The 21491-nt window shown below is 42.9% G+C and overlaps 1 protein-coding gene across 1 annotated transcript in view; it reads left to right on the top strand.

Moving 5' to 3' along the window:
- Positions 1–21491, top strand: part of SEC24D (SEC24 homolog D, COPII component) — a 164588-nt gene that overhangs the window by 97111 nt on the left and 45986 nt on the right. The window contains exons 12-14 of the mRNA XM_075350122.1: positions 5180–5371; positions 5539–5632; positions 13678–13794. Of these exons, the coding sequence (XP_075206237.1) occupies positions 5180–5371; positions 5539–5632; positions 13678–13794 (403 nt within the window). The remainder of the gene's footprint in view (positions 1–5179; positions 5372–5538; positions 5633–13677; positions 13795–21491) is intronic.

The raw sequence follows: 21491 nt of genomic DNA, 5'->3' as shown, positions 1-21491 counted from the left end.
TCATGGCCGTCTCAGCACCTCTTTTCTGTGGGAGGAATTGTACTTTTGATTGTCACTTTTCAAAAAAATCCAAATATAGTGAAATAGCAAAAATAAGCGCCATTCCACAATGTTTTATTTTGTGGTCTTTTACTTACATTATTTATTTTACGGTAAAGATGACTTGGAAATATGATTAGGCTAATACTTCAGATCATTCAGAATTTTGTCAGTCCCCTAAAGGAGACTTGAACCACAGTATTTCTCTATAAAGCAAAAATCACAGTTTCCTATGATTGCCAGCCAAGAGCTGTCACGGAAACCAACCGTATTTTGGAGCACCGATGAGCCACCCTAGCCGGCGCACTGTAGATGCCATTGTCACAGATTGACAGCAGCATTTAAAAGACTCCACCCGCAGCTATTAGAGGTAGATGATGGATGAATATCACAGCCATCATCTGTCCGGAAAGATATGACATACCAGTACATCATATGTCGGTAACGGGTTAAAAGAAAACTACCATAGAATAGTGACAGACCCATTTCAGTATTTTTTCTGGTATGTAGCTGTGGCCTATAGTTTGTGAGAAATGTATACTTTATCTAATGCAGCGCTCCGTTAGGATTGATGAGCTGCCGATCTAGCCCCACAACCTCGCCACTGATTGACAGCTTTCTCCCTATTATTGTGCATAGGTGGGCTGAGTAAGTACATAGTTCTTATTTTCCAAGGATTCCACAGCCCATATAGTGCATTAAGGGGACACCGTCTTTACAAGTACTGCATCTCATAGTGTAATTAATAATAGAAATTCTGTATATGCTGTACATAGCACAAGGCTAAAGACAATCTGTCAGTAGGACCATTTCTCTTACATCGTCTATATGGGCACGCAGATCATAAAACGTTGTAATAAATTATAGCTATGCAGTGAGATCAGTAGAGGAGACTGACAGTCATTACATGTCTCACACTGGTAACCCTCCTTTCATTTAAAATAGGCTCTGGAGGCAGATTCTTGTGGAGCTCTGTGTCCGGTCCATAGCTTGGAACTGCTCATTTACACATAAGAAAAATGTGGATTTCTCTGATATAAAGCTTAGGATTATAGATATCAAAATGCGTGACCATATAGACGGCTTCGGAGGGATGATCTTATTGACAGATTGCCTTTAAGGCTTCACACATTCTGGGGTCTGTTGGGGGTGGTGAATCCTGAAGCGCTATCTTTGTCATCCAAAATATCAGAATCTTTATGTACTTTATTTGGGTCCATTTTGGGTTTTGGTATCACCAATTTCTGCGATCTTGTGAGAACAGATCAGTCTTAGTTATGGCTGAGTTCTGAACACAATATATATATACTTTGAATATGTATATTGCTAACGTCTTTTGTACAAAAAGCTTTGCACCTACTGGACAACCCCTGCTTAAAGGGGTTTTCAAATGAACAAAGTACATTTTAATCAATCGATATTGGAATAATAATTTCCATAATTGGATGTGTGAAAACAATGTTTTGCGCTGAGATAATCTTATAAATATGTCCGTGTTCTGTACTGTGTAATGGCCATGTTTGACAGTGCAGTAACATGGTCTGATCATACCACATCTCCTGGGCAGGGGAGGATGTAAAGGAGTATACAGACAGGACAGCATGGGATCACAGCTGATTCTTTCTGTGAGGTAAAACATTTACTGCTACTTTTTAAGCAGGCATTGAAATGTTTTACCTAATAGAAATCAGCACCTGGAATATCATGCTGTAATGTATACTCTGTTTTGGTTCCCCCCCCTGCCCAGGAGCTGTGCTATGTTCTAACCATGTGCCTGTACGGTCAGACACAGCCTTTTACACTAGGGCCAGATTTAGGTCTAAACATGCTTGAATCTGATCGAGAACATGTCAACAAGGATTCAGGCAGCGTTGAAAACCGAAGGTGGATTTACAAAATACAAACAAAATAATACAGGTTCAAATTTAGATTTTTAGGAGCAAAACAGTAACAATGCAGTGACATGACAAGAATCTGCATAACTAATCATTTGCTAAATAGTTGCAAGTAAACATTTTTTTGTATGAGATAGCCAAGATGATTCTCTATAAAATGAAGGTAGTCTCATCTTCAACACTTTAGTGGATTGAGAGATATGGAGCCTGAAAGTCAAAAGTTCAAATCATTGTTACCCTTTTGCTTGTCACTGTACATTAGTACATAGCAGTGGCACATCTTTTTTAACACCTCAAATTGGTGAACTTATTTTTATTCTAAGACCTATTTATTAAAAGTTTGTGTGCGGGCTTAAGGGCTTCATTGAAAGTAAAATTAATCAGTACTCCCCTCCTGTAGCCTTGCCATTCCTGCGATCTCCATGCTGCTATTCTCCACTGGTTACAATTCACAACTATGTAGGCAAGCCATTGAGTTCTCAGTCAAGCAGTAGAGGGTGGCACTGGGGAGGCAAAGGATTAGGAAGTACTTTGACATACCATGAGCCCTTAAAGGCGTATTCCCATTTCCACGATCCTATCATAATAGGTAGTAGGTGTAATAATAGCAAATACCTCCAGTTAGAAATGTAGTATAGTTCTCTTGATTAGCTGTGTAGCTTACCACATGTGCAGGGCATTGCAATAGCTTGGGGATTCATGGTTCTGACCATGAGCAACTAATTAATTTTCACTATATGGATGGTTATAACCCTGGATGCCTAAGCTGCAAGGCCCTGCAAATGAGGACAGTGACATAGCTAATCAGGAGAACTATACTACATTTTTAATTTGAGGTAGTTGCTAATATTATTATTGAACCTACTACATATTGGGATAGGATCTTGGAGACGGAAATAACCCTTTAAGCCTCTGTTGCATATTTTTAAAACCAGCAATTTTGCAGTAAGTGAGCAACAGATTGGATAAGCTAAGATATGGATGACAAAATGTAGAGAACACCATGACCATGTAAACAATTTCGGGGGATGGAGCATTCTGACATTCCCTTTAAGGACAGGTAGCCCTTTAGAGGATAAACCCTTTATATTTTAAGAAATGAACCCTCTTGATTTTTTTGTACATAGCCTCTACTTGGCCGTCATGTAATTGTAAAGGCCCCGTCACACGCAGCGATATCGCTAGCGAGCGTACCCGCCCCCGTCGTTTGTGCGTCATGGGCAAATCGCTGCCCGTGGCGCGCAATATCGTAAGGAGCCGTCACACGGACTTACCTGCCTAGCGACATCGCTGTGGCCGGCGAACCGCCTCCTTTCTAAGTGGGCGGTTCGTGCGCGTCACAGCGGCGTCAATAAGCAGCCACCCAAAAGAAGCGGAGGGGCGGAGATGAGCGGCCGTAACATCCCGCCCACCTCCTTCCTTCCGCATTGCCGGCGGCTACAGGTAAGCTGTAGTTCGTCGTTCCCGAGGTGTCACAGATAGTGATGTGTGCTGCCTCGGGAACAACGAACAACCTGCGTCCTCAACAATCAAGGATTTTTTGAAAATGAACGACGTGTCAACGATGGACGATTTGGTGAGTATTTTCCATTGTTAACGGCCGCTCGTTTGTGTCACACGCAATGACGTCGCTAACGATGCCGGATGTGCATCACGGAATCCGTGACCCCGGCGATATATCGTTAGATACGTTGTTGCATGTGACGGGGCCTTAAGGGTTAAGGTTCTGAGGAAACACACAGAAATGCCTCCCAAATTGGCCTTTTTCTTTTTAGGGTGAGGTGGGGGGAGTGTAGCATAGTAGACATCACCACCATTGACAGCTAAATGTGGTTTGTGAGTCATGTTGGCACCAGTTCAGTCAGAAAATGAGGTGTAACTGTCATTAGTACACTCCATCTACTTCAAGGGTTCTCCTTGTCATAGTATCTAAAGAATGCAATTTCATCTGGAGAAAGTTCTTTTTACTTAATTTTTTCATTTTAACTTGAGCACAAATTTGTTCTTAAACTTACTGCTTTGCCTGTGTGTGAAGTGAAGACTTGTAGTCTGATGGAATCATGGTGAAAGTGATCAATTTGTAATAATTGCGTATTTGTCCATTTATCAATATTACAAGGTTAGGGATACACTGAGGCTTTATCATGACTATGTTTTATGACATATATAACATTTTAATCCATCCTGACAATAATATGTTATATTGTGCGGTACGGTGGCTCAGTGGTTAGCACTGCAGTCTTGCAGCGCTGGGGTCCTGGGTTCAAATCCCACCAAGGACACCATCTGCAAGGAGTTTGTATGTTCTCCCTGTGTTTGCGTGGGTTTCCTCCAGGTTCTCCGGTTTCCTCACACACTCAAAAGACATACTGATAGGGACTTTAGATTGTGAGCCCCAATGGGCACAGTGATGATCACATCTGTAAAGCGCTGTGGAATTAATAGCGATATATAAGTGAGTAGAATAAATAAATATTCAGATGCTCCCTGTCACTGACATAGCAAGTGTAATGGTATGGGGCCTCTTCCTATATTGAGTTCCCATGGTTTGCTTGTCCCCTTATAAAATTGCAGTGACAGTATGTAAAATGTCTCAGCCATAGAGCTCTTTAAAGGGATTGTGCTGCAGTTTTTTTTAACCCTTTACTGTACACCTACATATTTGGGAATCTGTCAACAGGATTTTGCTATTTAATCTGGGAGTACCATAGAATACGAGCAGAGAGCCTGATTCCAAGGAAGTGTCACTTACTCCACAGCTTGCTGTAGTTTCAATACAATCAGTGTTTTATCAACAGGAGATTGTCAATGCCTGACTAGGTCTCTTGTGCAGGGCAGTTAGGCTAAATCTATGTAACCCCGCCCCTATCACTGATTGGCAACCTGATAATGTGCACAGGAAACTTCCAATCATGGGTGTGGGCGGGGCCATACACAGCTCAGCATTCTGACCGCTGCAACATCGGAGAAAACAGGGAATCAAAACTACACCATGCAGCCTAGTAATAGATAGATCACTGGTATAAGGCTCACTGACCCACATCATGTTACGTAGCAGAAATCTGATAGTGCTCCTTTAATTGTCCCTGTGGTGGCGCTACAGGAATATTTAACAATCACTCCTAGATTTCTCCACAAATTGCAGCAGGTTGATGAGGGCCCACCCATGGAACGCTCTGTGTTCATCTTGATGTACATAGACTTCTGTATATTTTGGTATTACCTTGTCTTCTGTTTGTCTGCAGAGAAGAGAATGCCGAATCGTCAGCCATCCGGGTGGGATTTGTCACCTACAATAAGGATCTACACTTCTACAATGTGCACAGCAAACTGGCCCAGCCTCAGATGATGGTGGTGACGGATGTGGCTGAAGTCTTTCTGCCTCTGCTGGATGGTTTTCTTGTCAACTTTAATGAATCCAGATCAGTCATTAACAAGTAATATATTCAGCTAATTTCTTTTTCTGTAGGATATACGGTCTGGTCTAATGTTGATCGGAAGAAAACCGTTACAGTGAACTATGTCAGAGCAGTGATGTGTTTCTACCGCGTTGCAGATTACGTCGCCCGGCCATTCAGTGACGGGATTTCTTTCTCTTTTGCAGCCTTCTTAGCCAGATTCCAGATATGTTTGCAGATACCAATGAAAGTGAAACTGTGTTTGCTCCCGTAATCCAGGCAGGCATGGAGGCGCTAAAGGTTAGAATGCCTTTTCTAGTACTAAAACAATAGTACTTAGTTTTTGTTTTTAAAGGATAATCTTCTGAACATACTCTTATAGGTATGGTGTCTTGTAAAGCTTTGTATTATTCTGTTCATGAATTATATATTTAAAAAAATCTAATTTTTTCTGAAAAAAGACACACAGCACATTATGAAAATGCCACCTTACACTGTACAATTGTGATCAGTAGTTAAGAGAAAAGGGTTAAAAACTCAGTGCTGCCATAGTGATGAAATCAAATTAAAGATGAGATCAATAAAATGAGGATGGTTTAATTGTCAACGCGTTTCATTGCCATCTAGGCTCCTTCCTCAGGACAAAATCATAAACTCAAAACTGTTCTGAGGAAGGAGCCTAGATGGCTCTGGAACGCGTTGACAATTAAACCATCCTCATTTTATTGATCTCATCTTTAATTTGATCTAATCACTATGGAGTTTTTAACCCTTTTCACTATTGATTATACTCCACGTGGGTGTCTGCTGCAGCCGTTTATGCCATGATAGTGCTTGTGGTTCTCACAACCACATTAGGTGAGTCTTTCTTAGACCCATCTTACATTTGTTATATTTCGATAAGCCCCTATTGCACATTATTTCTTTCCAACTTCTATGTACTACTTTACAATTATGGGTACATCATGCATTTTTACATTAGATATTTAGTAAAAAAAAAAAAAAAAGGCCTAAAATCAATATTGGTGATGAAAAATCTGACCAGAGCAAGGCTTAAAATGTGCAACACATATAAATGCAGAGAGTTCATACACATCTCTTATACTATGTTTTCATGAATCTATCTACATATAACCAGAATTAAAGAGGCCAAAAATGTCCGCTATGTAGATGCGAGTAAACATTTCCGTCTCAGAGTCAACAAATGTCCTGATTAGGTGCAGGGTGATTACATGTGAAACGTCTCTTCTTCCCACTCCTATAGAATAAAAGAGGAAATCCTCTGTCTCCTCTGTGATTTGATATATTGGGGTGATACCATGAAGAAAAGTTACAGTATTCGCCCCTGAGTCAGTGTTTCATCCTAATGTCACTTTCCCCTCCCTTATGCACAGATACACACACAGAATATGAAGTTATATTATACATGCTGCTCCTCCATGAGTGCCGAGTTCTGTTCCCCAAATATTACACCTACATTGCTAAAATGTGGTATCATTTCAAAGCTAAGATTTGGGATGTAAGCCCTTGCATTGTAGTTTTGTCGGGTATTTTAAGGCCAGACATGTAATTTTACATGATCTTTATACAGATAACTGTATGGTGTAATCTTATCCACATGGTAGGCCGGTGAAGTCAATCATGGTAATAAATAATAATAATAATAATAAATCTTTATTTCTATAGCGCCAACATATTCCGCAGCATGGTGCAGTACTTTGATGCCTCATCTATCTGTATGACGTGTAGTTGAGGGCAGCAGCCTGAGGAGTCACGATGTTTCTCCAATCTTAGTACTGGTTAGCCGCTAGAGCATGGGTCCCCAATTCCAGTCCTCAAGGGCCGCCAACAGTGCATGTTTTCAGGATTTCCTTAGTATTGCACATGTGATAATTTAATCACCTGCACAGATGATGATTCCAACACCCATGCAATGCTAAGGAAATCCTGAAAACATGCACTGTTGGCGGCCCTCGAGGACTGGAGTTGGGGAACCCTGCGCTAGAGGATACTGAGCATTACCGAATAGTATAGTTATTTGTTTACTCTATTTTATTATTCCCATCATTGTCATGGGATATTAAATTCAGGCATTAGATAAGTCAGGAGCAAATTTCTAGATGACGGTCTTTATTATTAATTTTTCTCCAAGACAGTGCCCACCATTAGTCATTTCTACTAAACTATCAGTTCTAGTGTTGCATCTCTTAACCAAACATTATAGTGAATTGTAATCGGGGGCGGAGAACACATTTTATTGCCCAGTCTGGCCAAGTCTAGAAGAATAGCAGCACTCATGCACAACAAAGGGAGGTTTGAGTTAAGCCTGCTTTACATCTTGCAATTAAGCATACAATATCGTATGCGATGTGACCCGCCCCCATTGTATTTGCGGCACGTTCAATTTGTTGAACGTGTCGCCCAAATGAGTAACCCCCTGTCACACGTACTTACCCGTCCATACGACCTGCTGTGGGCGGCGAACATCCACTTCCTGGAGTGGGAGGGACGTTCGGCGTCACATCGACGCCACGCGGCAGCTGGCCAATAGAAGCGGAGGGGCGGAGATGAGCGGGACGTAAACATCCTGCCCACCTCCTTCCTTCCGCATTGCCGGCGGGAGCCGCAGGACACAGGTAAGATCTGTTCATCGTTCCCTGGGTGTCACATGGAGTGATATGTGCTGCCCCGGGTACGATGAACAACCTGACGTTTAATTTTTAGGAAATGAACGACATGCATGCGATGAACGTTTTACCGTTCAATCGCAATCGCACGTAGCTGTTACATGCTACAATGTAACTTACGATGCCGGATGTGCGTCACTTACGACGTGACCCCGCCGCCACATTGTAAGTTATATTGTAGCGTGTAAAGCGCCCTTAAGATCGCTGCATGCAAGATGCACGGAATGGAAAGGGACTTAATCTGCTTCATTTAAAAACAAATCTAAATAGTAGAGACTAAAAAACAGAAAATGGTAATGATGTAGAGGACAAAGTTATGGAATTTGGTTACACATTTAATCTGTACCCGGAGGTAAATGCTACACTCTGCTCCTAGAAAGGTCTGTTCAATAATCTGATCAGAGCCAGCCCCCAACTGGGAATCCAGGCAATCTGATGTAATATATGGGGAAGCCTGGCAGAGAGTGTTTGATTTCCCTGCAGCACCATCACAGGGAAAGTGAAATATTACACAGATTTATTCAATAGGTTGCCTATGTAATATGGTCCTTCAGCGAGACATAAGCGTGCAAATCTCATTCCAGTATATATTACTCTTACAGCCATTGCTGGGAAGCACAAGATCAGTTTTATGATCTGTGCACACAACATCTTTTCCAGACAAGCTAAACCAACGAGGTTTTCAAATGGAAACGCTGTTTCTTTTTTTTTTTTGCTATTTTTTTGTTTGTTTTTTTAATCTCCTAAGCATTTCTGTGCAGTGTCTTTTTGATGTTTTTTTTTTTAAGATATATTTTTTAGCATCTTATGGGGCGATTTGTGGACATTTTTTATTTAAGTCCTTTAACACTAGAACTACTGGACTTGTGACACTTATATAGAAATACATGGTGCAAAGTAGTCAAAATGACTACCTCAGTAGTTCTAGTGTTAAGCAATTAGTAGAATCCAAGCAAAAATGCTTACAAAATGCTCCAAAAGATGCCCAGGGGTCTTCCAGGCATCTTTTTAACCTTCCCATTGACTTGTAAGTGTTGAGCATCTTTCAAGTCAAAAGCTAACTTCTAAGGGAATCTGTCAGCAGGTTTTTGCTATGCCATCTGAGAGCAGCATAATATAGAGACAGAGACCCTCATTTTAGCGATATGTCACTTACTGAGCAGTTTGCTGTCATTTTGGTAAAAATAATGTTTTTTCTGCTGCAGATCTAGCAGTTGTACAGAGAACATGAATATGCTGGACTGCCAGGCGGCCGTCAAGTAGTCCTGTAATGATATTCTACTGTTGATTAAACAGTGATTTTGTCAAAACTACACTAAGCAGCCCAGTAAGTGACACACTACTCTCAGATTAGGTGGCAAAAACCTGGTTACAAATTCCCTTTAGGTGCTAGGCATTTTTTTTAAACCAAAAGCAGTCAAAAGATGCTCAAAAGTCTGATGATGTCAACAGAAAGTAATTTTTATATATGAATATGTTCATTCTTTTGAGTGGTTTCTAAGTGTTTGGATCTGCTCCATATCTGTCTAAAAAAAAACCCTGAAAAAAAAATCCATCATGTGATCATATCATTAGAAGATAGTAACATGAGCTCCAGTATCAATTCTTCATTCACCACAATACAAATAGATGTGATTTTCAATTTGCAGCAACAAGGTTGAAATTCCCTGTGAACCCTAAACCCACATTGCAGTAATACAGAGAAGACTACTACTTCTGTAATATAAGACCAATGAAAAATGTTTCATCTCCCTAAAGGGACTTCTTCAGGAGGTTCTTGCTATTCAATCTGACAGTAGCATGATGTAGGAACAGAGATCCTGATTCTAGTTATATGTCACTTAGTTTCCTGGGTGCAGCAGCTGTAATAAAATCAGAGCATTCTCTGCTGCAGAGCTCCGAATGTTGAGCCCTGTATAACCCCACCCACAACACTGATTGGCAGCTGCTTTCTGTGTACATTGTATTGTGACAGAGACATTGCAGGTAAACAAAAACACACTTTGTGATAATAGAGGCAGAGCTGAATTCACTCTTTTAACTCTTACAGCATGGTGTCTTCAGATTATATACCCAAAACCTGCTGCCAGAGTCCCTGGTTAATGGATGGCAACTCCATATAAACGACTACTGAACTCCTCTATGAACATGAAGATTTGTACTGCTTTTTTTTCTAAGCTGCACAATATTAGGGTGATTTACATTTAAAAGATATCTAGTGTATATTGTTAATAAAACCAAGACAGATTTTCTTTAAAGGGGTATTCTAATCAGTGATGATGTACTATCCAACCTCTGGACCAGTTCTTCCATGTAGTAATGCTTTGGCCACTCGCATGTGCAGGGCAATGTAGCAGCCCTTGTTTACTTCATTGCAGCCTTGCCATAGTTTCCCTGCACAGTGGGTTGTGGAAGTAACGCTATGCATGGAAACACTGAAGGAGGCAATGTAACACCAGCGCTTCATTTTAAGGATTGATGAATATTCCAGAGATCGGACTGCATGCTAATATTGTGACTTTATATATTAGCGACTTGCCATCATTTTATGAGATGGGGATGTCTAGGCTCCAGACAATAAACTTGTCTTGTATGCGGGAAATATGTACAGAGAAGGCAGGTTATTTTATGTTATAGTGCGTCTATGCAGTCCTTTGTGATTGAGCGATATTATAGCTTTTTTCCCTTTTTATATTTCTTTCATTATTCTCAGACATGAATGATCTTTACTATCCTCTGGATACTGAACTGTCAATGGAATTGCCTCACTATTACAACTTATCCGTTATTACCAGGATAGGTGATAGGTAGAATTTAGCTAAAAGATTCACAAAACTCTGGCCAATTTGGTAGACTATCCACCAGAGCCCTAAGAGCTTAATCCTACCTCCCGACATTCCTGAAGTCTTTTCTGATAAGGGTCCTGTAAATCTTTTTGCTCAACTTTCGTTATTGAATCCCGGCTGCCACGCACATTGACACTGTACTCATTGCCTGTGAGCTGACACTGACAAACACTGTACTCGGCAGTGCCAAAGACATTGAATGATCCATTTAATAGTGGGACATTCCCTTTAATATTTCCGCTGATTCTAGAATCATAGTTTTTTTATGTTTTTTACATAAACAGATCACCATTTACAGCATTTAGTGGAGAGGCCTCATGATAAGGAAAAAATGTTGTGTGATGTACACACTTAAAGTAAGACAAATATTCTCCAGCTCCAATCACCAAACAGCATCACCCTTAGGCAGCAGGGAGCAAAAATTCAGGTTCCCCTTCTGGAACTTTCTATTATGTGACAGGGAAGCATGTTCCCATATTCCCTACCTGTCTATGGCTTTCTAATCTGCTCTCTAGACCTAACACGAGTACGCTATTAGCGTAGGAATGTCATGTGTTTACATTCTTCATTCATTCTGCATTGTGTTATGTTTCATGAAGCCCACATACTATCATTCATTATAAGGAAGCCTGGGTCATAACCACTCAGTATGGGACCTTATGCTACCTGTATATATTCTCAAAAATGCTATTAAAAGGTTTGTCCAGTTTTGTCGGGAAGAAATGGGTCAAGGCACGTTTTCAGCTTCTGAATGAAAACAAGAATGTTTTGAGATCCTGGAAATGGTGACGACTTACAGGAACACTTATTTAGAAAGTTATGTGGAGACACGGGGGTCAGTGGGTGCTCTCGTCCGCTGGCCCGGCCTCCTTTAGAAAGACAGCATGGCCAAGGGCTCATCCCAACTGAACGCCCCACCTCCTTAACCGTGGGTGGAACACTACTCAGACAACACAGGGTGAGGGAATCACGATATTAAGACTTTATTGGATCTCCAAACAATTAACGGAACATAACACATAACCAGCAAAACACACAAATGTAACAGGCAACAGAGTCTCACCCTTCCGCTGGCTCACCAGGGATTTAGAATGTCTGTGCCTCAGAGCTTCCAGGGCTACTTACTCCAATCCAGCAGCACATCGCTTTTGGCGGGCACCCACCGAGAATCCAATAACACCAGATTTAGGAAGCTGGCTGAGGTCTGCAAAGTCTGTAGTCTAGTGACTATTGTCCCAAGCTGGATTCCTTCCTTAGGTGGTCCTTGATACCTCAGCCGAATCCTTTCATTCGAAGCTGAGGTCCATGTAGTGTTATAATCCAGGTTCAGTTATGGCTTGCCAATCGGATCCACAGGTCCTAGATTGGTAGCATCTAGCAAGAGTCTCTCCAGTCAGACCATTGGGGTCTTCACGATTGGTGGAAAAGACTGGGCTCTCATTGGCTAGATTTCAAGCCATATTCAAATATCCAGAGACAAGGGTGAGACAGGTAAGTTACATCACATCTAGCAATTCACTTAGCAATACAATGGGAAGTTCGCATAATTGAGTTATCTGGGTGTCTGGCCTTCATTAGCCAAGGTAATTACACGAGTCAACAAAAACTTCAATACTAAACTCCCAAGAGCCTTGTAGAACATTGAGGGATTATCCCCCTTCTATAAACAAACTGTCTTCTTGTCTGGCTGAATGTTAAGAAAGTTAACCCATGCTAGGCACTCAGAGTCCATGTTGTCACAAGTTACACACATAAGATTGGACGGCCAATAACACTGGGATTAAATCTCCTTGCATATTAAACCATGAAACATGAGAGAGAGAGGCAGAGTGCATTTTTTCACAACTGCCAAAAAATATTACATTCTGCGTTCCCCCGCCCGATGGTCAGTCGCTAAACGACGGATGCGCCGTGGGGCAGATGCAACACGAGACCTTCAGTTACAATCCGCCCTTAATAGAAGTCTATGGGGAAGAAATGGATTCCTGCAAAATATTTTGCCGGTTACCATAATTACTCAAGGCGGCGGATTGCAACTGATGGAAAACAACGCAAGTGTGAAAGCAGCCTTAGATGGACTAAAGGAGTACCCATCCTATTCTGTTACACTCCTTATATACTGTGTGTGTCTGATGGCATAGATTCTCATGCAGAGTCTTCCATGCCACTTCTGAGACCCTTCCCACCCCTTAAGCTTATATAGGAGAGATGACCGGCATGAGGATGGACCTTTTAACTGAAGTCTATTGGAGTTACAGAGGCAGCCAAGCCAGTCACTCACCTTTAGAGAGTTTCATACAAACAGGGGTCTCAAAGGTGGTGTATATACTTTCTATATAGGTACCACAGATACGTTAATAAAACATTTGGGGACGAAAACAACCTAGGCATGGGGTGACTGGTGAAGCCCCAATGAATTCCCCAGGGCATATGTCTGTTATGCTCATCTGATGAATGACTGATTACATTTTATTGTTTCAGTTTGGATCCGTTTCTTATAGCAGATGATGTATGCTAATGGTCAATCTCACAGGACTCTTCATCTAGTGACAATGCATTTTATAATATCCCGTTTTATGTTACGAGCATAAGGAAGTCCCAGTATGCCAAATGAAAATAAAGGGTGCAACTCTCTTAAGGCACTGCCCTACAAGTGTTGCATGAGAGCTGCTATCCAATATAAGTATAAATGGCATTTACTGGATAGTAGCATACCGTAAAATACATTGATCATTGCTTTGCTAATATCCATTTACATTCAGTCCTACTTGGTATACACCATTGTAAATGCTCCGATTTTCGTCCCTCCCAGGCTGCAGAATGTGCTGGGAAACTGTTCCTCTTCCATTCATCTCTTCCAACGGCAGAAGCCCCAGGAAAACTGAAGAACAGAGACGACAAAAGACTGATTAACACAGACAAAGAAAAGGTAGAAAGAGTGTGGTATTCTGAATAATCTGAAAGCTAATATATTGATGTAGTTCTGTCACAGTGTGTAATGCGTATACCATTTACTTTGTTCTGTTCTGTACTGGACAAACCTTCAGTACACATTCACCTTCATCATAGCATTGGACATAAGAACATACTGAGCAAAAATATAAACGCAACACGTTTTACTCCCATTTTTCATGAACTGAACTCAAAGAACTTAGTCTTTCTATGTATACAAAAAGCCTTTTTCTCTCAGATATTGTTCACACATTTGTCTAAAGGGTGCTTTACATGCTGCGACATTGCTAGCGATGTCATGCGCGATAGCACCCGCTCCCGTCGTATGTGCGATATGTGGTGATCACTGCCGTAGCAAACATTATCGCTACGGCAGCGTCACACGCACATACCTTGTCAGCGACGTCGCTGTGACCGCCGAACAATCCCTCCTTCAAGGTGGAGGTGTGTTCGGCGTCATAGCGGCGTCACTAAGCGGCCGCCCCATAGAAGCAGAGGGGCGGAGATAAGCGGGCCGAACATCCTGCCCACTTCCTTCCTTCCTCATTGCCGGTGGACGGAGGTAAGGAGATGTTCGTCGCTCCTGCGGTGTCACACATAGCGATGTGTGATGCCGCAGGAACGAGGAACAACATCGCTACTTACCTGACGATTTTTTTAAATTAAACGACCTCTCCAAAACAAACGATTTTTGTCTTTTTTGCAATTGTTTTAGGTCGCTCCAGTCTGTCACACGCTGCGACGTCGCTAACGACGCCAGATGTGCGTCACAAACACAGTGACCCCGACGATATATCGTTAGCGATGTCGCAGCGTGTAAAGCCCCCTTTAGTCCGTGTTAGTGAGCACTTCTCTGTAGCTGAGATAATCCATCCATTTCACAGGTGTGGCATATCAAGATGCGAATTAGACAGCAGGAGTATTGCACAGGTGTGCCTTAGGCTGGCCACAAGCAAAGGCCACTCTAAAATGTGCGGTTTTATCACACAGAACAATGTGACAGAAGTCGCAAGTTTTCAGGGAGCTGCAATTGGCATGCTGACTGCCGGAAGGTCCTCCAGAACTATTGCCCATGAATCGATTTTTCATTTCTTTACATAAGCCGTCTCCAAAGGCGTTTCAGAGAATTTGGCAGGACATCCAACTGGCCTCAAAACCACAGACCCCGTGTAAATAAACCAGCAAAGGACCTCCGCATCCAGCCTCTCCACCTCCAAGATCGTCTGAGACCAGCCACACGGACAGCTGCTGCAACAATGTTTGCATAATCAAAGAATTTCTGCACAGTCTGTCAAAAACCATCTCAGGGAGGCTCATCTGCTGCTCATTGTCCTCATCTAGGTCTTCACCTGACTGTAGTCTATCGTCTTAACTGACTTGAATGGTCAACGCTTACAGTCCATGACTTCTGGCATGTTGGAATTGCGTTCTCTTCACGGATGAATCCCGTGTTTCATGTGGGTGAGAGGTTTGCTTATGTTAACATTGAAAATTGAGTGACCCATGGTGGCAGTGGGGTTATATTATGGACAGTGGCCACAGGTGCATTTTATTGATCCCGTTTTGAATGCACAGAGATACCGTGACGGGATCCTGAGGCCCATTGTTGTGCCATTCATCCACAACCATCACCTCATGCAAGGATCTGTACACAATTCCTGGTACCTGTAAACATCCCACTTCTTGCATGGCCAGCATACTCACCAGACATGTCCCATATTGAGCATGTTTGGGATACTGTGGATCGGTATATACGACAGCACGTTCAAGTTCCTGACAATATCCAGCAACTTCTCCCAACTTTTCCCATCAACAACCTGATCAGCAATATGTGAAGGCAATGTATTGCACTGAATGAGGCAAATGGTGGTCACACCAGATGCTGACTAGTTTTTGTTTTTTTTTACCTTACTGTACCCTTACAATACTGTAAAACTGCACATTTTAGAGAGGCCTTTTCTTGTGGCCAGCCTAAGGCACACCTGTGCAATATTCCTGCTGTCTAATCAGCATCTTGATATGCCACACCTTTAAGGTCCATGGATTATCATGGCAAAATAGAAGTGCTCACTAATACAGATTTAGACAATTTTGTGAAAAATATTTGGGAGAAAAAGGCCTTTTGTAAAAAGAAAAAGTCTTATGCGGGCGTCACACGAGACGAGCTATCGTGCGATGCATCGTCGGGGGTCACGGTTTTCGTGACTCACATCCAGCATCGTTTGCGACGTCGTTTCATGTGACACCTCCGAGCGACGCTGAATTGGTCACAAATCGTGAGTCGTGTACACGTCGCTTATTTTTAAAAAATCGTTTATTTTTCATGGTGCTGGTTGTTCATCGTACCCGGGGCAGCACACATCGCTCTGTGTGACACCCCGGGAACGATGAACGCAGCTTACCTGCGTCCCGCGGCACCCTCCGGCTATGCGGAAGGAAGGAGGTGGGCGGGATGTTTTACGTCCCGCTCATCTCCGCCCCTCCGCGTCTATTGGCCGGCCGCTGTGTGACGTCGAACGTCCCTCCCCCTTCAGGAAGAGGATGTTCGCCGCCCACAGCGACGTCACTCAGCAGGTAAGTACGTGTGACGGCGGTTTAACGACTATGTGTGACACGGGCAGCGATTTGCCCGTGACGCACAAACGACGGGGGCGGGTACGATCGCTCGTGCGATCGCACGATAGATTGTACCGTGTTATGCCCGCATTAGATCTTTGAGTTCAGCTTATGAAAAATGGGAACAAAAACAAAAGTGTGCGTTTATATTCTGTTCAGTGTAGTATATCTCATGTTTGGACTTTGCTTTTGTACGCTCAGCAGCTGGCAGTCCTGAAGTGGTTAATAGGGCTACTTCAGGCGTGATTAAGTGTATTCACTCTACTTTTACTTTCCTGACTCCTGAATGCTGATTCTTCATATACATATTAATTATCTATTAATGGCTTATTATAGTTGCTGCTAACTGTACCTGTAGAGTTTTTAGTTTCTATTGAAAGCCTTGGAAACAAATTAATTAGGCTTCCTGCAAGAATAAATGCTAATGATTTTTCTTACTCAACTGTTTCCTATTTTGCATTGATTACACGCTAATTCTTCTACATAAAGAATTTATGTCATTTAAATACCAGGCTAATTAGCCATTTAATAAGGATTGCATTGCAGTTACAGTCTAATTAGTCTTCCAAAACAGTTTTATTTGTTATCTTATAGAGGAATTGGTAGGCATGATGCGTTTTGTTTGCCGTTCCTAAATATTATTCATATCACCTACATCATGTTGTCTTAATTAGTATTCTTTGTTAGGTTTCTCTAACGTAGAGTTTTTTTGGCAGCTCTTTTTTGGTATGTAAAAGGCGCCATGATTTCCATACATATTAAAAACAAAGGCCCCAATTAAATACCAGTGATCTTCACAGGCGCAGTCTTATTGCAGTGGAGTGTGAGGCTCCTGATTCATTATGATTAGAGATGAGCGGACCCGTTGAAGTTCGAGTTTGGCGGGTTCAGCCGGACTTTAGATAAAGTTCAGTTTGGAACCCAGATTTGACCTGAACCCTAATGGAAGTCACTGGTTGAGCAGTTCGGGTCTCCTCCTGCATGCAGCCAGCCATAAACAGAGCACTTCTAGGGGAGGGAAGGAGTGGTTTTTTACTTCTTTTTTTTTTTTGTGCACACTACATCTGAAAACGCTCTTGTTTACCCCCCAGTGAGAGCCATTCAAACACTGCAAGCGGCTCGCACTGGGCTGAGCACCAAGCGTACCCGAGCGCTGTGATACTCGATTGACTGGTTAGCTTACGTAAAGCACCCGAACTCCAAACTCTGGTTCGCTCATCTCTAATTAATAGGCACATGACTCGTAATCAACCAAACTAAGTGCAAAGTGGCGTGTGACTCTGTGAGGGCTGCACCTCATACCTTACTCCAGTCCCTGTTGGAGTAAGATTTGTGGCATAGAGAATGCCGTCACTTGCCATAAATTTGATGAACGATGGTCGCCATGCCCTCGACCCACCCTAGCTGCTTTTACCTTGTTGGAGCCGAGCAACAATTTTTTGCAGGATGCGTTGTACTTTTGAATGACACTATTAATTCTGCCACATAGCGCAGTGAAAAACAGTGAAAAAATCCAAGTGCAATGAAATTGCAAAAAAAAGTGCCATTCCTTAATGGCTTTTGAGGTTTTTATGTACGACGTTCAATATATAGTTAAACTGACCTGGCAATATGATTTCCCAGGTCAGTACAAGAGCACATATATCACACATGTATAGTTTTTTTTATTGTTGTTTAATTTCGATTTTGTCTCCATTTTCCAAGACCCATAGGGGTACTTTGCATGCTGCGACATCGCTAGCCGATGCTAGTGATGCCGAGCACGATAGTTCCCGCCCCCGTCGCACATGCGATATCTTGTGATAGATGCCGTAGTGAACATTATCGCTACGGCAGCTTCACACGCACTTACCTGCCCTGCGACGTCGCTCTGGCCGGCGACCCGCCTCCTTCCTAAGGGGGTGGGTCGTGCGGCGTCACAGCGACGCCACTCGGCAGGCGGCCAATAGAAGCGGAGGCGCGGAGATGAGCGGGATGTAAGCATCCCGCCCACCTCCTTCCTTCCGCATAGCCGGTGGAGGCAGGTAAGAGATGTTCCTCACTCCTGCGGCTTCACACACAGCGATGTGTGCTGCCGCAGGAACGAGGAACAACATCGTATCTCCTATTGGTGCGACATTATGAAAATGACCGACGCTACACAGATCACTGATTTACGACGCTTTTGCGATCGTTTATCGGTGCATCTAGGCTTTACACGTTGCGATGTCGTTACCGGCGCTGGATGTGCGTCACTTTCGATTTGACCCCGACGATCGGCGCATCTAGGCTTTACACGTTGCGATGTCGTTACCGGCGCCGGATGTGCATCACTTTCGATTTGACCCCGACGATATCGCAGTAGCGATGTCGCAACGTGCAAAGTACCTCTTAATGTTCTCATTTTTCGGGATCTGGAACTCAGTGCTGACTTACTTTTTGCGTCCTGAGCTGATGTTTTTACAGATACAATTTTGGGGTAGTTATGATGTTTTGATCGCCTTTTAGTGGAGTGTTGCAGGGATCAAAAAAATGTAATTCTAGCGGTTTTATATTTTTTCTCGTTATGCCGTTTAGCGATTAGATTAATTTATATTTTGATAGATTGGACATTTCTGAATGCGTTCATACCAAATATGTGTATTTTTTAATTTTAATGGGCCAAAAGGGGGGTGATTTGAAGTTGTGTTTTTTTTTTTTATTTATAACTTTTTACTGGATTTAATAGTCCCCATAGGGACTTCAAACTGTGATCGGCTTATCGCTTGTGCTATACAGAGCAGTTCTTCAGCACTGATTTGTAGAGAAAGAATTATAACCTCCTCTGAATACCGGCCACGGAGGATCATTATGACAGGCACGGGGGTCTTCAGCAGACCCCCCGGCTATAGTGAGAAAACATTGGTGCCACATGATCATGAGACGGGTGGAAAGATGGGCATGATCAATGAGGCGCTTCCTGTTTGCGCGTTTTCAGTGATGGACAGTGGCATTTAAGTGGTTAAGAGTAGAGATGAGCGAACCGGTCGTGGTTCGGCTTGAGTTTGGTTCGCCGAACGGAGGTCCCGTTCGAGTTCGGTTCGTGGAACGTTCGACGAACCGAACTCGAACCGCATAGGAAACAATGGCAGGCATTCACAAACACATAAAAACAGCTAGAAAACACCTTCAAAGGTGTCCAAAAGGTGACAAACAACTCACAACACAACACAAACACATGGGAAAGTGACAAGGACATATACTCATGCGAAAACAAAAGAGCTGGACAAGGAAAAAGAGGAGGAGACACAGATATAGGCATGGCACGCCCTTCTAAAATCATGTGAAACACCGCAAGGTGACTCCAAGCGGAGTCTCCCTTTTTTCCAAAAATTGGGACACACACACACCCACCCCTTCAGTGGCAGCAGTTGTGCCCCAGTTGTACACTTCACAGCTAGATTTGCATCAAGCACATTAAAAAATACACCATTCTTAACCGTCCCCAGGATGACACCGGGGTAGGTAGCAAAGTCTTTGCTGAACCATGACTTGTTCATCTTGGCTCCTTTTAAAAAACACAGCAAGCAAGGGTTACTCCAAGCGGAGTCTCCCCTTTTTCCAAAAATTGGGCTATACAGACACCCCATCAGTGGCAGCAGTTGTGCCCTAGTTGCAAACAGGATGTTTTGATTTGCATCAAGCACATTCAAAAATACGCCATAATTAACCGTCCCCAGCATGACACCGGGGTAGGTAGCAAAGTCTTTCCTGATCCCAGCTCTGTTCATCTTGGCTCCTTTTTAAAAACACTGTAAGCAAGGGTTACTCCAAGCGGAGTCTCCCTTTATTCCAAAAATTGGGCCCCACAGACACCCCATCAGTGGCAGCACTTGTGCCCTAGTTGCAAACAGGATGTTTTGATTTGCATCAAGCACATTCAAAAATATGCCATAATTAACCGTCCCCAGCATGACACCGGGGTAGGTAGCTAAGTCTTTCCTGATCCCAGCGCTGTGCATCTTGGATCATTTTTAAAAACAATGTAAGCAAGGGTTACTCCAAGCGGAGTCTCCCTTTTTTCCAAAAATTGAGCCCCACACACACCCATCTTTTCAGTGGCAGCAGTTGTGCCCCAGTTGTACACTTCACAGCTAGATTTGCATCAAGCACATTCAAAAATACGCCATAATTAACCGTCCCCAGGATGACACCGGGGTAGGTAGCAAAGTCTTTGCTGAACCATGACTTGTTCATCTTGGCTCCTTTTAAAAAACACAGCAAGCAAGGGTTACTCCAAGCGGAGTCTCCCTTTTTTCCAAAAATTGGGCTACACAGACACCCCATCAGTGGCAGCACTTGTGCCCTAGTTGCAAACAGGATGTTTTGATTTGCATCAAGCACATTCCAAATCCACAAGCATTTACTCTCCCCAGGATGACACAGGGGTAGTAAATTCCTTGTGGATCCATGACTTGTTCATTTTGATGAACGTTAGTCTGTCCACATTGTCACTGGACAGACGCGTGCGCTTATCTGTCAGCACACACCCAGCAGCACTGAAGACACGTTCAGAGACAACGCTGGCAGCTGGACACGACAAAATCTCCAAGGCGTAAGTGGAGAGCTCTGGCCATTTTTGAAGATTTGAAGCCCAAAATGAGCAAGGCTCCATTTGCAAAGTCATGGCATCAATGTTCATTTGGAGATACTCCTGTATCATCCTCTCCAGCCGTTGACTATGTGTCAGACTTGTTGTCTCTGTTGGCCTTGCAAAGGAGGGTCTAAAAAAATTATGAAAAGATTCAATAAAATTGCTGTTACCAGCACCAGATACGGTGCTACTGGTACGGGTAGACTGTTGAAGATGACGAGACCGTCCCATGTTTGTCAAGTTACAACTGGGAGATTCACTTCCTGCACCTGCACGGTTGTTTGGTGGAAAAGCCGAGCTAAGATCGAGTAACAGCTTCTGCTGATACTCTTGCATACGTGCGTCCCTTTCTATGGCTGGAATTATGTCACAAAATTTGGACTTGTACTGGGGATCTAATAGTGTGGCAAGCCAGTAGTCATCATCACTTCTAATTTTGACAATAC

The sequence above is a fragment of the Anomaloglossus baeobatrachus genome, chromosome 1 (genome assembly GCF_048569485.1).
Source record: "Anomaloglossus baeobatrachus isolate aAnoBae1 chromosome 1, aAnoBae1.hap1, whole genome shotgun sequence".
In the NCBI taxonomy this organism is placed as follows: Eukaryota; Metazoa; Chordata; class Amphibia; order Anura; family Aromobatidae; genus Anomaloglossus; species Anomaloglossus baeobatrachus.
Note: the sequence above shows the minus strand (reverse complement) of the source record. Positions and strands in the feature narration are given on the sequence as shown.